The sequence below is a fragment of the Oratosquilla oratoria genome, unplaced genomic scaffold (genome assembly GCF_046742065.1).
Source record: "Oratosquilla oratoria isolate Oo_2021 unplaced genomic scaffold, ASM4674206v1 SCAFFOLD94, whole genome shotgun sequence".
Lineage (NCBI taxonomy): Eukaryota > Metazoa > Arthropoda > Malacostraca > Stomatopoda > Squillidae > Oratosquilla > Oratosquilla oratoria.
In genome coordinates this window covers 488,893-502,713 of record NW_027467758.1, presented here as the reverse complement: position 1 = coordinate 502,713, position 13,821 = coordinate 488,893, and the positions used below count along the sequence as shown (strand labels likewise).

The 13,821-nt window shown below is 42.3% G+C and overlaps 1 protein-coding gene across 4 annotated transcripts in view; it reads right to left on the bottom strand.

The window, feature by feature from the left end:
- LOC143024124 (C-type lectin mannose-binding isoform-like) overlaps positions 1-13,821 on the bottom strand; it is a 96,457-nt gene that overhangs the window by 44,821 nt on the left and 37,815 nt on the right. For all 4 annotated transcript variants that reach the window (XR_012966264.1, XM_076182904.1, XM_076182903.1 and 1 more), the window contains exons 4-8: positions 11,954-12,065; positions 11,581-11,766; positions 6,573-6,837; positions 6,080-6,267; positions 4,362-4,565 (exon numbers count right to left, since the gene is read on the bottom strand). Coding sequence is in view for 3 of the 4 variants with exons in the window: in XM_076182904.1 (XP_076039019.1) it covers positions 4,362-4,565; positions 6,080-6,212 (337 nt within the window). In the remaining variant the exon portion in view is untranslated. The remainder of the gene's footprint in view (positions 1-4,361; positions 4,566-6,079; positions 6,268-6,572; positions 6,838-11,580; positions 11,767-11,953; positions 12,066-13,821) is intronic.

Sequence of the window (13,821 nt, the reverse complement as noted above, 5' to 3'; positions counted from 1 at the left end):
CCTTCATACAGTCTCCTCTTCGCATCCATTCCTAAATGTCTATTCCTCATTACACTCTTTAATCCACCAAGGCATTTACTCGCTTCTCTCAATCTACATTCTACCTCCACCTTCACTCCACCTTTTCCTGCTACACTTGCACCCAAGTATCTAAAACTATCCACTTCCTCCAGTCGCTCTCCCTTAATGTTCACTTCCAGTCTACTGCCACTTTCACCCCTTGTACATCTCATCACCTTACTTTTACCCACATTTATCTTTAGCTTTCTTCTATCACATACTCTCCCAAACTCTGCCACCAGCTTCCTCAATCCCTTCTCTGACCCTGCCACAAGCGCAGTGTCGTCCGCAAACAACAGCTGGCTCACCTCCCACTTTTCTCCATTTTCTTTAACCATCTCCAATCCCTGACCCACTACCCTAGCATTCACCTCTTGCACCACCCCATCCATGTATAAGTTGAACAGCCAGGGCGACATAACGCATCCTTGACAAAGTCCCACCTTTACGTCAAACCACTCACTCTCTCCATTTCTAATCCTGACACAAGCTCTACTACTCTCATAAAAACTCTTGTCAGCTCCCAAAAGCTTTCCTCCTATCCCATAAATCTGCATAACCTCCCACAGTGCCTTTCTGTCTACCCTATCATAAGCTTTTCCAGATCCATAAAAGCCCAAAAACATCCTTCCCCTTTCCTATAGCTTTCTCACATATCTGTCTTACCACAAAGATCTGATCTACACAACCTCTACCTGTCCTAAATCCACACTGTTCCTCTCCAATTACTCCTTCTGTTCCTCTCCTAATCCTCTCAATCAAGATCCTCCCATAAGCCTTCCCTACTACACTTAACAGGCTAATCCCTCTGAAACTACTACATTCACACTTGTCCCCTTTTCCCTTGTAAAGAGGAACTATACAGGCACTTCTCCAGTCCTCCGGTACTCTACCCTCTCTCCAGCAAACAAGAAGTATAATTAACATTATTAGCTGATGACAATGCTGAGAGGCAGGAGGAATTGCTAATGGAGTCTCTGGGTGCTATTGCTTTAGATTTAGGATGTACAACGACAGTTTGAGGAGAAGATTGGCTACATTCTTACATTGAGACATTATCTCCATACGATAGTGAAAGTATAACAAGAAAGGCATCTAACATTACTTTTCGACTTTGTGATGGGAGACAGATTATATCCCAAGGTAGTGTTCTTATTCCATGCTATATACAGGGATAAAAGGTCATGATCTGTACTGGAGTGGTAGATTGCCATATACCACTACTTATGAGTAGATCAGCAATGAAATGTGGAAGAATGATCTTGAGCTTTGAAACTGATACAATGCAAATGTTCGGTCGGGAAAGTGAGCTGGGAATAACTTCAACTGGACATTATGTTTTCTGGATTGTGAAGGCACCAAATAGAAAGGCAAATTAGTGCTATTTACAGGGCAAGCAAATCAAATATCAAAGAAGGTGCTTAAGCTACACAGACAATTTGCACATTCCACTGCTGATAAATTGATAAGGTTGATTAAAGAGGCTGGCATGCTGGATGAAGCATGGAAACAAAAGATACAGAAAGTCAGTGACAAGTGTGAAATTTGTAAGAAATTTAAGAAAACCCCGGCATGCCCAGTAGTAAGTCTTCCTGCTGGTAGAAAGTTTAATAAAGCAGAGCTTCTAAAAATGTTCAATCTGTCTTAAACATACATATTCTATATTGGTGAAAAGAATTGAGACTGCAAAGGTTGAGTGAGCTGAATTTCCAGAGCTGGGCGCATTCCTCGATGCATTCCGCTTCAGTTTGGCCATGGTGAACACCACCAAACTATTAAAGCTTGAGAGACAAGTTCATACTGAAATAAAAGTCTGGTAGGCCACATACTATACCAAAGAAAAGTTTTGTAGGCCACATACTATACCAGCACCTATATTGCTTTAATAGTTTGGGAGTGCTAACTGCGGCCCAACTAAAGCAGAACACACCAAGGAATACACCCAGCTCTGGTATCTATTATCTTAGATAACCTATTACCCAGTCTAGCTTAACTTATTTTTGGAATCTGTGCCCCAAGATTACCCTATGAGGGGGAGTGGGTGAGGGTGTATGTGTGAAAAATAATTTGACGCAGCCTGAAGGGATTTCTCTCCGTCTTCTCCATTTCTGCATGAGAGTACAGGGGGGGGGGTTGCAAATTTAATGAATCAGCCTTGTTTTGGATGTGCTGTGTCTTGTGACACTGCTTCTGACCCAAGGCAGGGGGCAAGATAAAGGGATGACCCATCATCCAGGAGGAGCCAAGATAAGATGGAGGGAGGGGGGTGGATGGGAGTGGAGATGGAATGGGTGGGAGTGGTTTTTATGTCTTTTTTTTTTTTTTTTTTTGCTACCTCCCTTGTAAGGGGGGGGGGACCCTTTGGTATATGTGTTTATCAATAAAATTTGTGTTGATTAGGAAAGAGGAATTTTATCTAAACCAAGGACCTTACCTTTTCCAGCTGTTTTTGCTAAATATTCCACAAGTTTTCTGAAAATAACAGGTTCATCTAGCACTGCAAGGGTAGATCCTGAATCGTCTCAATTCAGGTTAGCGTCATTCCAATTTTTCGCCGCAGTTGAGAGGAAAAAGTAGGAATTGTGAATGAAGAACCACCCTCATGGACATACTAATTCTGAAAAAAATTACATATATGTATAAGATTTTCCAGCATATACCAGTACTCTTATGTTTAAGGATAATGTCATGCACAGGGTGTTGCATATGGCTGGGACAATATATGTAGGGGGGGGGGGCAGCAATTCTAGTCTGAACATGGCCATGCCCACAAGGCTGACAAAATAATTATACAAAAAGGTCAAAGGAGCCCTGAATGTATTACCATAATATACAAATTTTGCATTAGAATCAACAGAATATGAAACCTTTTTCCCTTATCCTTTCTACAATAGGGACATTAAATACAATTTATGAAATCTATTTAATTATTTCGCAAGCCACTAGCTAAAACAGCCTATAAGGGATGGCAGAAATGGGAAGTGGTGATGGGGGAGGGGGGTGCATCACTGAGAACTTTGCCCTGGTTTAACGTCACAAACTCCCTTCTATCAGAAGGCAAGGACAGCGAATAATAATGATATGATGATGATCTGGTTTAATGTCACAAACTCCCCCTTAATGGGAGGCTAAGTTGGTGCCCCTCACAGAGGGCTTTGTAGTCTGGACTTTAATGAATCGTGCCCATGGTTCAACTTCGCTGATGGCAGGATTTGAACCGCCATCCCCTTGACTTTTACCGCAAGTAATGACGCCCTAACGCGCTTAGCCAGCAAGCTTCCATTAACCTCTTCAGTACGGGGCAAAATTTCGCGGGCAGCATTAGCTGCCAGACGTACGATGTGTCGTAATAATACTCGCATCATAAAATATAGTCACCACTTTTATCGATCGTTCTCTCACCCGTGAATTTTGATAACCATAGAAAATGTGATGAAGACAGTTTAGAGAGTATGTCATTATGCAGGGGCAACTACAATAGATATAATCAAGACGCCGATATGGCAGGCTCGCGTAACCGCTTGCTCCTCAGGCCGCCTATGTATGCGGCACCGTATGATGATGATGATAATAATAATGGTGACAATATTAAAGATATAAAAAATAATAATATTAATAGCAATAATAATAGTAAAATAAACAAAAAAATTAAACTAGTAATTTTGTACAATTATGAACTTTTTGACGAACAAGCCAACAAATATTGATAATAATATTAAAAGTACTAAAAATAATACATACTTACATATACCAAGGCTTTTCCCCCTTACAAGGGAGGTAGCCAAAAAAAAAAGGCATAGAATAATTACCACCCATTCCATCCCTGAATACACTCCACTCCCCTCCACCCTCCCTCTTATCTTAGCACCTCCTGGATGATGGGTCATCCCTGCACCTTGTACACTACCCTGGGTCAGAAGCAGTGTCGCAAGACACAGCACATCCACAGCAAGGCCGCTTCATTAAATCGGCGATCCCCCCTCTCCGTCCCCCCATGCATAAAAGGAGAAGACGGGGAGAAATCCCCTCGGGCTGCGTCAAACCCTGCTCACACCCCCCCATCCACTCACCCACTCCACCCCATGCATCACAACATCATCCATATATAACCACTCTCCACTCACCCCCATCCTCCGCCCCTCCCCTCTTCCCCAGAGCCCCTTTCACCCCATCCACCCACCCCATCCCAGGGTAGTAATAATAATAAGAATAACAATAATAATAGTGATGATAATAATAACCCAACTTTATGACAAACAAGCCATTAAAGTTGAATTTAATCCCCCCCCCCCCCAACTCACCTCTCACTGGTTGACTACAAATGAAAGGGTATTTGAGTGTGCATGCAATATCCCTGCTTTCGTAGTTACACATCTTCTCTTCCTTCTTCACTGGGTAGCTGGCAGGCCACATGCGATTCTCCACTGATGAACGATCCAACCAAATCCAGAGGCGGTGAGTACCGGAAAGAGTGTTGTTTGCGCCCACCCACACAGAACATGAATCTGAAAAGTTTACCAGATAAACTAATGAATTTTCAAGTAATAGAGACTAGGACTATATTACCTGATCTAAAGAAAAAAATGGAGGATTTTTGCTATAAAAAGTATATTTGATTGAATAAGTGGTGCCGGAAGGTTTGGAATTTTGTCTTAACCACTTCAGTACGAGTCAAATTCTTGTGCACAGCATTGGCTGCCATATGTACAATGCATCACACCACTTGCATTATAAAATATAAAGTCACTGCTGTATTACTCGTTCTATTTTAATCTGAGTAATAATAAAGAGAGAAAATGTGATCAAACCAGTTCACAGAATCTAGGGGTAAGTCATATACAACTACAAAAAATAGATAATCAAGACACAAACGCTGGCATCCTCGTATATGTACCCACTCACGCCTCATGACGCCTCCTTGGGTGTCATCATACCGAAGTGGTTCAATAATATCACAAACATCTAGATTCAGAGCCCGAAACCCCCTCCACATGACAGGCCGACACCAAATCTGCAAACTTCACTGTCACATCAAAGTAACTGAGATATCAGCTGAATGAAATTGTCTGGAATGGGATAGAACTAGTTTTTAGTGTGCCACTGTAGTAAAGAGATTAATTGAGATACAGTAAAATTCCTCTTATCCGACCTTGGTGGAACCTACCCTAGATTGGATGTTTGGACGTAAACTAACAGATTATAAAAAAAAAAAAAAAAAAAAAAAAAAACTGGTTTGGGACACTTTCACTTATTTATGGTACAATAAAGCATAATAAACAACACAACAGAGTGGAGGAGAAACAACCACCAATGGCAAAATGTAAGCAAACGCTGAAATACCTGCAATAACAGCAGCCAACCTGAGCACCATGAGTCGGTAGTGGTGATAGCAACAACTAAACCTCCACTTGATGGTCGGATGTTTGGACAGATTCAACTTTTTATCCGACTTGGGATATTGAAGAAGAAACTCGGATGTTCGAAGGTCGGATAAAAGGAATTTTACTGTAGTCTTAATCCCTTCAGCACAAGCCCCCACCCTCAGCTAAGTAGGATAATTGAGCAAAATAGAGGAAATTTTTTGTAAAATGCATCACCATAGCTTAGAGCAGCGTTTCTCAACCTGGGGGGGGTGCTGAAATCAATTATATATGTATCATTGATTACCCAGTTGTGCATATTTGACTTTTTCCATGCTATTTTATTTTTCTAGGGTGTTCTTATTTCTTCTACAAACAATATTGTCAATTTGTTTCAGTTCTAAGGAATCAAGAAAATAAATCATCAAGCAGTACACTTCACTTTCTTTTATCCTTCTAATAACACAATAAGAATGCTGGACTGCTTAGACATGACGACAGGGGGTGTGCTATGGTCGGAAAAGGTTGGGAAACACTGGATCAGAGGTTAATACTGCAAAGAAAGGGTTTCATTTTAGGCTTTCACCAATGAACAGAAACTCCATCAACGTCAAAGTTACTGTACTTCAAATTATTAGTCTATGAGGATCCATTATTACCTTTAAGTTTCAGGTACTTTCTAATGTTTTTAGTCTCAGCTTCGTTTGAGAAGACGGCTAGTGTTCCATGGAAGGCTGCGCATGTCTGTTCAGCTTTATTCCAGTCTGTGGCATGGTTGTTGTTGTCGGACATGTAAATCACTGATGCTCAATCTTCACCCATTCTTGTGGGCACCCAGTCGATTTATCTGAAATAAAAGTCAACATGACATCTGATTATTTAAACAATGCTCATCAACACGATTGTACAATAATACTTAAAGCTTAATATTCATATTCAGTTGCAGATGAATGTCATAGGAATAAAATCTTTATTAAAACATCTGATTATTCAAACAATGCTCCCCAATATGATTGTAGGATAATACTTGAAGCTTAATATTTATATCCATGTGCAGATGAATGTCATAGGAATAAGATCTTTATTAAAGCATCTTGGCTATTCCAATGTTCAGTCTCAGTATGACAATTAATGGAACACAATGTAGCATACCTATATAAGGCTTTGGCTGAGGTTTTGCATCTCCACCTAAATAATAGAGGGGTTCGCGCTGACACATGTAATTCACCCATGATCCACATCCATAGTCGTTAAAAGGTAAACTGCTTTCCTGGGTCAATGTACATCCACTCCTCTGATGACAAAAATGCATTTGCTGAAGTCCACTTGGAAGGAAGAACTTTGCTTCCACTCAACCAGGTCCAGGACCCGTGGTGTAGGTCAAAGTCGCTTGCAGCTCCCACCTAATCAATTGTCACTGAAACAACGTTCAAGTCATTAATATTTTTGTCATTATGACTTAAGGAAATAAACTTTCCTATTAGGATTCGAACCCTCGCTCGAGCAGCTTGCTTTGTACAAGACCATACATACCATCATGTCACCATGATGGTACTGTCTTTGTCTTGTAAAAAGCAAGCTGCTCAGGCAAGGGTTTGAATCCTAGTAGGAGAGTTTATTTCCTTAAGTCAGTGGTCCCCAACCTTTTGGCTACATCTGTCATTATAAACACAGCAGAGGGTGCCTTCCCCCAAAGAGAGAGAGAGAGAGTGTCGTATGTAGCATTCGTCTGTCCCACACCCTCACTCACTTACTCACTCCTCCCCTCCAACACATTCTCTCTCTTTGTCTCTCATGATAGGGTCCCGAGGGCGCCATGGCGCCTGCGAGCTACAGGTTGGGGACCACTGCCTTAAGTCATAAAATTGACAAAGCTATAATAGTGCAATGACATACACATAAAAACACTTACGTTACTATCATTATCAATAGAATCATACAAGCTAGGAACCAATGATGTGGACCTGCATGTGGTAGTCCTGCAAGATGGACAACAAAACAGGGAATTGTCTCCTTGCTACCCATCTTCAAAACCTGTCAACACAGACACCTCTTTCTGCAGGCGTAGCAATGAGGGGCTGACACTCAATTCATGAGCCAAGCCCAAAACTTTTAGCAACTTCCAGAGCTGGGTGCGCTCCTCAGTGCATTCCCCGGTGCGTTCCGCTTTAGCTTGGTCATGGTTAGCGCTCCCAAACTATCGAAGTTTAAGAGACAGGAGGTTCATACCGAAACAAAAGTCTGGTAGGCCACATAGTATACCAAAGAAAAATTTTGTGGGCCACATACTATACTGGCACCTATATTGCTTTAGTAGTTTGGGAGTGCTAACCACGGCCAAACTAAGGTGGAACACACCAAGAAACACACTTCTGGAACAAAGAAGAGAAAGAGATCTACTATTTATACATACATACATATACCAAGGCTTTTTCCCCCTTACAAGGGGGGTAGCCAAAAAGGAAAAGGCATAAAATCTTTCCCACCCATTCCATCCCTGAATACACTCCACACCCCTCCACCCTCCCTCTTATCTTAGCACTTCCTGGAGGATGGGTCATCCCTGCACCTTGTCCACTGCCCTGGGTCAGAGGCAGTGTTGCAAGACACAGCACATCCACAGCAAGGCCGCTTCATTAAATTGGTGACCCCCCTCTCCATCCCCCCATGCATAACAGAAGACAGGGAGAAATCCCTTCAGGCTGCGTCAAATTTTGCTCACACATACAACCTCACCCCCCACTCCCCCACCCATTCCACCTCATACATCACAACGTCGTCCATATACAACCATTCTCCATTCAGCCCTATCTTCTGTCCTCTCCCATCCTTCCTCAACAGACATTCCCCTCTTCCCCAAAACCCCCTTCACCCCATCCATCCACCTCATCCTAGGACGTCCCCACATGTTCACTCCCACCACATCTGCCTTCCACACCTCTTTTACTAGTCTTTCTTCACTCATTCTTTCCATGTGTCCAAACCATCCTAATACTCTTTCATCAACCCTATCTCCCAACTCCCTTTCCACCCCTGTTCTCCTCACCTCCTCATTTCTCACTCTATCTAGCCTAGTAACCCCCATCATACTTCTCAGACACCTCATCTCAAAAACATTCAAACTCCTTCTCTTTTCCTCTCTTATGTTCCATGTATCCTGGATGACGGGTCATCCCTGCACCTTGCCCACCACCCTGGGTCAGAAGCAGTGTCCCAAGACACAGCACATCCACAGCAAGGCCGCTTCATTTAATCGGCGACCCCCCTTGCATATAAGGAGAGGACGGGGAGAAATCCCTTCGGGCTGCGTCAAAATTTACTCACACATACTACCCCACCCCCCACCCCCCTGCCCATTCCTCCTCATGCAATCACAACATCATCCATATACAACCATTCTCCACTCACCTCTGTCTTCCGTCCTCTCCCTTCCTTCCTCAACAGACATTCCCCTCTTCCCCAAAGCCCCCTTCACCCCATCCATCCACCTCATCCTAGGACGTCCCCTCATGTTCACTCCCTCCACATCTGCCTTCCATACCTCTTTTACTAGTCTTTCTTCACTCATTCTTTCCATGTGTCCAAACCATCCTAATATTCTTTCATCAACCCTATCTCCCAAATCCTTTTTCACCCCTGTTCTCCTCCTCACCTCCTCATTTCTCACTCTATCCAGCCTAGTGACCTCCACCATACTTCTCAGACACCTCATCTCAAAAACATTCAAACTCCTTCTCTCTTCTTCTCTTATGTTCCACGTTTCTGCCCCATACAGTGCTGTTGGCACAATCACTCCTTCATACAGTCTCCTCTTCGCATCCATTCCCAAATGTCTATTCCTCATTACACTCTTTAATCCACCAAGGCATTTACTCGCTTCTCTCAATCTACATTCTACCTCCACCTTCACTCCACCTTTTCCTGCTACACTTGCACCCAAGTATCTAAAACTATCCACTTCCTCCAGTCGCTCTCCCTTAATGTTCACTTCCTGGGATGAAATGGGTGGGAGTTTTTTATGCCTTTCCCTTTTTGGCTACCTCCCTTGTAAAGGGGAAAAAGCCTTGGTATATGTATGTATGTATGTGCCATGTTTCTGCCCCATACAGTGCTGTTGGCACAATCACTCCTTCATACAGTCTCCTCTTAACATCCATTCCCAAATGTCTATTCCTCATTACACTCTTCAATCCACCAAGGCATTTACTCGCTTCTCTCAATCTACATTCTACCTCCATCTTCACTACACCTTTTCCTGCCACATTTGCACCCAAGTATCTAAAACTATCCACTTCCTCCAGTTGCTCTCCCTTAATGCTCACTTCTAGTCTATTGCCACTTTCACCCCTTGTACATCTCATCACCTTACTTTTACCCACATTTATTTTTAGCTCTCTTCTATCACATACTCTCCCAAACTCTGTCACCAACTTCCTCAGTCCCTCCTCCGATCCTGCCACAAGCGCTGTGTCCTTAGCAAACAACAACTGGCTCACCTCCCTCTTTTCTCCATTTTCTTTAACCATCTCCAATCCCTGACCCACTACCCTTGCATTTACCTCTCGCACTAACCCCATCCATGTATAAGTTGAATAGCCAGGGCGACATAACGCATCCTTGACGAAGTCCCACCTTTACCTCAAACCACTCACTCTCTCCATTTCTTATCCTGACACAAGCTCTACTGCTCTCATAAAAACTCTTGACAGCTCCTAGAAGCTTTCCTCCTATCCCATATATCTGCATAACCTCCCACAGTGCCTTTCTGTCTACCCTATTGTAAGCCTTTTCCAGATCCATAAAAGCCCCAAAAACATAATTCCCCTTTCCTATAGCTTTCTCACATATTTGTCTTACCACAAAGATCTGATCTACACAACCTCTACCCATCCTAAATCCACACTGTTCCTCACCAATTACTCCCTCTGTTCCTCTCCTAATCCTCTCAATCAAGATCCTCCCATAAGCCTTCCCAACTACACTTAACAAGCTAATCCCTCTGAAACTACTACATTCACACTTGTCCCCTTTTCCCTTGTAAAGTGGAACTATGCAGGCACTCCTCCAGTCCTCCGGCACTCTACCCTCTCTCCAGCAAACATTAAATAACCTCACCAGCCAGGCCACCATCACTGTACCTCCTTTTTTTTTAAGACATTCTGAATGGCATCCATCCAGACCAGGTGCCTTACCTGCTTTCATCATCTTAACAACTGCCTGGAGGAAGTGGATAGTTTTAGTTACTTGGGTGCAAATGTGGCAGGAAAAGGTGGAGTGGAGGTAGAGTGTAGATTGAGAGAAGTGAGTAAATGCCTTGGAGGATTAAAAAGTGTAATGAAGAATAGACAATTGGGAGTGGATGCTAAAAGAAGACTGTATAAAGGAGTGATTGTGCCAACAGCACTGTATGGGGCAGAAACATGGAACATAAGAGAGGAAGAGAGAAGGAGATTGAATGTGCTCAAGATGAAGTGTCTGAGAAGTATGATGGGGGTTACTAGGCTGGATAGAGTGAGAAATGAGGAGGAGAATAGGGGTGGAAAGGGGGTTGGGAGATAGGGTAGATGAAAGAGTATTAGGATGGTTTAGACACATGGAAAGAATGAGTGAAGAAAGACTAGTAAAAGAGGTATGGAAGGCAGATGTGGAGGGAGTGAACATGAGGGGACAACTTAGGATGAGATGGATGGATGGGGTGAAGGTAAAGAGGGCTTTGGGGAAGAGGGGAAGGTCTGTTGAGGAAGGATGGGAGAGGACAAAAGACAGGGGTGAATGGAGAATGGTTGTATATGGATGATGTTATGCATGAGGTGGAATGGGTGGGGGGATAGGGGGTGAGGTAGTAAGTGTGAGCAAAATTTGATGCAGCCCGAAGGGATTTCTCCCCCGTCTTCTCTTTTTATGCATGGGGGGATGGAGAGGGGGGGTCGCCGATTTAATGAAGCGGCCTTGCTGTGGATGTGCTGTGACTTGCGACACTGCCTCTGACCCAGGGCAGTGGACAAGGTGCAGGGATGACCTGTCATCCAAGAGGTGCTAAGATGGAAGGGAGGGTGGAGTGTATTTACGGATGGAATGGGTGGGAATGATTTTATGCTTATTTCTTTTTGGCTACCTCCCTTGTAAGGGGGAAAAAGCCTTGGTATATGTATGTACTGACCTGCACCAGCACTTTTTGCCATGCTCGACTGAAACTCTTGAAAAACATCCAAGTCGTCAAATACGGCAAGACTTGCATTGAAGTTGTTGTTGCAAGCCACACTAGCTGCACTCCAAGATTTCTTGGAAAGTGCAATGTGAAGACACACTCTGTTCACATAAAACTAGCCATATGGACAAGGTTTTCCTGGAAAGAAAATACCATGGAAATTAATGTTCTCACCAAAATACCTGTGTCTCTTATTATATTTTCATGACAGGATTCAAGAAAAAACTTGATGCTGAAAGATACAAAGGTTGGTCACTATGAGCATAGCTCCCTCCCCACATAATGCAACTAGGTAAATACAGGCCAATTTTAGATGCACCCTTACTCAGATTTTCCTTTTTACAAATATAGGGATACTTGTAGGTACAAGCAATGTCTCGTGGGGCTGATATTTAGCTGTGTTCCATACAGCCATACAACCCATGTTGTTGGTTGTTCTGTAAGATGATCAAATAAATACATACACATAAATACATGCATACAGAAGAAACACAAGGGGACACGAGAAGAAACTTAAGAAGGACAGTTACAGAAGAGATTTGAAAAAGAACAGCTTTCCACACAGAATAATAGATACATGGAATAAATTGAAAGAGAAAACGGTGAGAGCTAAAACTAAACATGATTTTAAGAAAGAACTGGATGCAGAAAGATACAACTGTGGGTCACTACCAGCATAGCTCTTCCCCTGCAACATACAACTAGGTAAATACATATACCAATGGTTCTTTTCCCCTTACAAGGGAGGTAGCCAAAAAACAAAGGCATAAAGACCACTCCCACCCATTCCATCCCCACATACTCCACTCCCGTCCACCCCCCTCCCTCCCTCCCTCTTATCTTGGCTCCTCTTGGATGATGGGTCATCCTTGCATCACGCCCACAAACAAATCAACCAAAAAATACATACATGACAAAAGAGAGAATAAGAAAATGAGAGAAAATAAGTGTTGGTTTCTTTGAACAAGTGTCAAAATTGAAGAATTTGCTACTTAAAATTGTTGTGACCTATATTAATAAAATTCATACCTAATTAAAGCTCAAGCAGTAAAAACACAATCAATGTAATACTAAGCAAGAACTTTATGTTCATTGGCCATGACAAATCTTTTATTTCTTGGTATTTGACAAAGGCAAAAAAATAAGCACAACAATGTAGTTCATCCTTTCATTGCATGGCATTTTTGAAAGTGTATCCTTTCTGATAGTGCTTCCACTTTAAATCCTTTCAGCACTTACGGTAAATAGTAATAGGAGGGGAACAGTCATTGGTTGTCAGCCATTGATACGTTTAAAGGTGGAAGACATACAGATGAGGTTGCGATAGTAAAATTTTGGGCAATGATCTTACTGCAAGAACAGAAGGAGGATGTTTTGGTGAGTTTGTCACCTTAATTAATTGTAAGGTACGTGTGAACTGATTTTACACGTGGCAGGAGCCGATATATATATATATATATATATATATATATATATATATATATATAAATATATATATATATATATATATATATATATATATATATATATACATATATACATATATGACACACAGGAAACCACAGTCAGAGAAAATAAACTTCAAATGAAAAAAAGATTCTATATTTCGGCTGTCAACTGTAGCCCTCTTCAGGAAAGTACATAAGACAGAAGACAAAGGGGACTTATAAGCTACAGAAACACAGGAAAGAGAGAGGACGTGTTTCTGTAGCTTATAAGTCCCCTTTGTCCTCTGTCGTATGTACTTTCCTGAAGAGGGCTACAGTTGACAGCCAAAATATAGAATCTTCTTTCATTCAAAGTTTATTTTCTCTGACTGTGGGTTTCCTGTGACAAGTCATTTACAAATGTGCTACCACATTTCTGTTTAGAAATATATATGTATATATATATATACAGTGCTTGACAAGGAAGTACAAACGGTAAGCAAGAATGAGTGATGAGGAGAATGAATGAATCATAAATCAATAAACAAAAGCTCACTTCGTACCTCTAATACTTTGATGGGTGGCCTTTACGTGCAATCATCTCACGAAGGCGGTTTGGAATGGAAGTGGCGTACTTGGCAAGATGTGCAGGGGTTATACTAGCACAGGATTGGCGAATGGCTGCCTCGAGCTTGGGCACAGAGCTCGTATCTTTACCCTGCAGGTCTTGTTTAATGTGCTTCCACAGGTTTTCTATTGGGTCAGG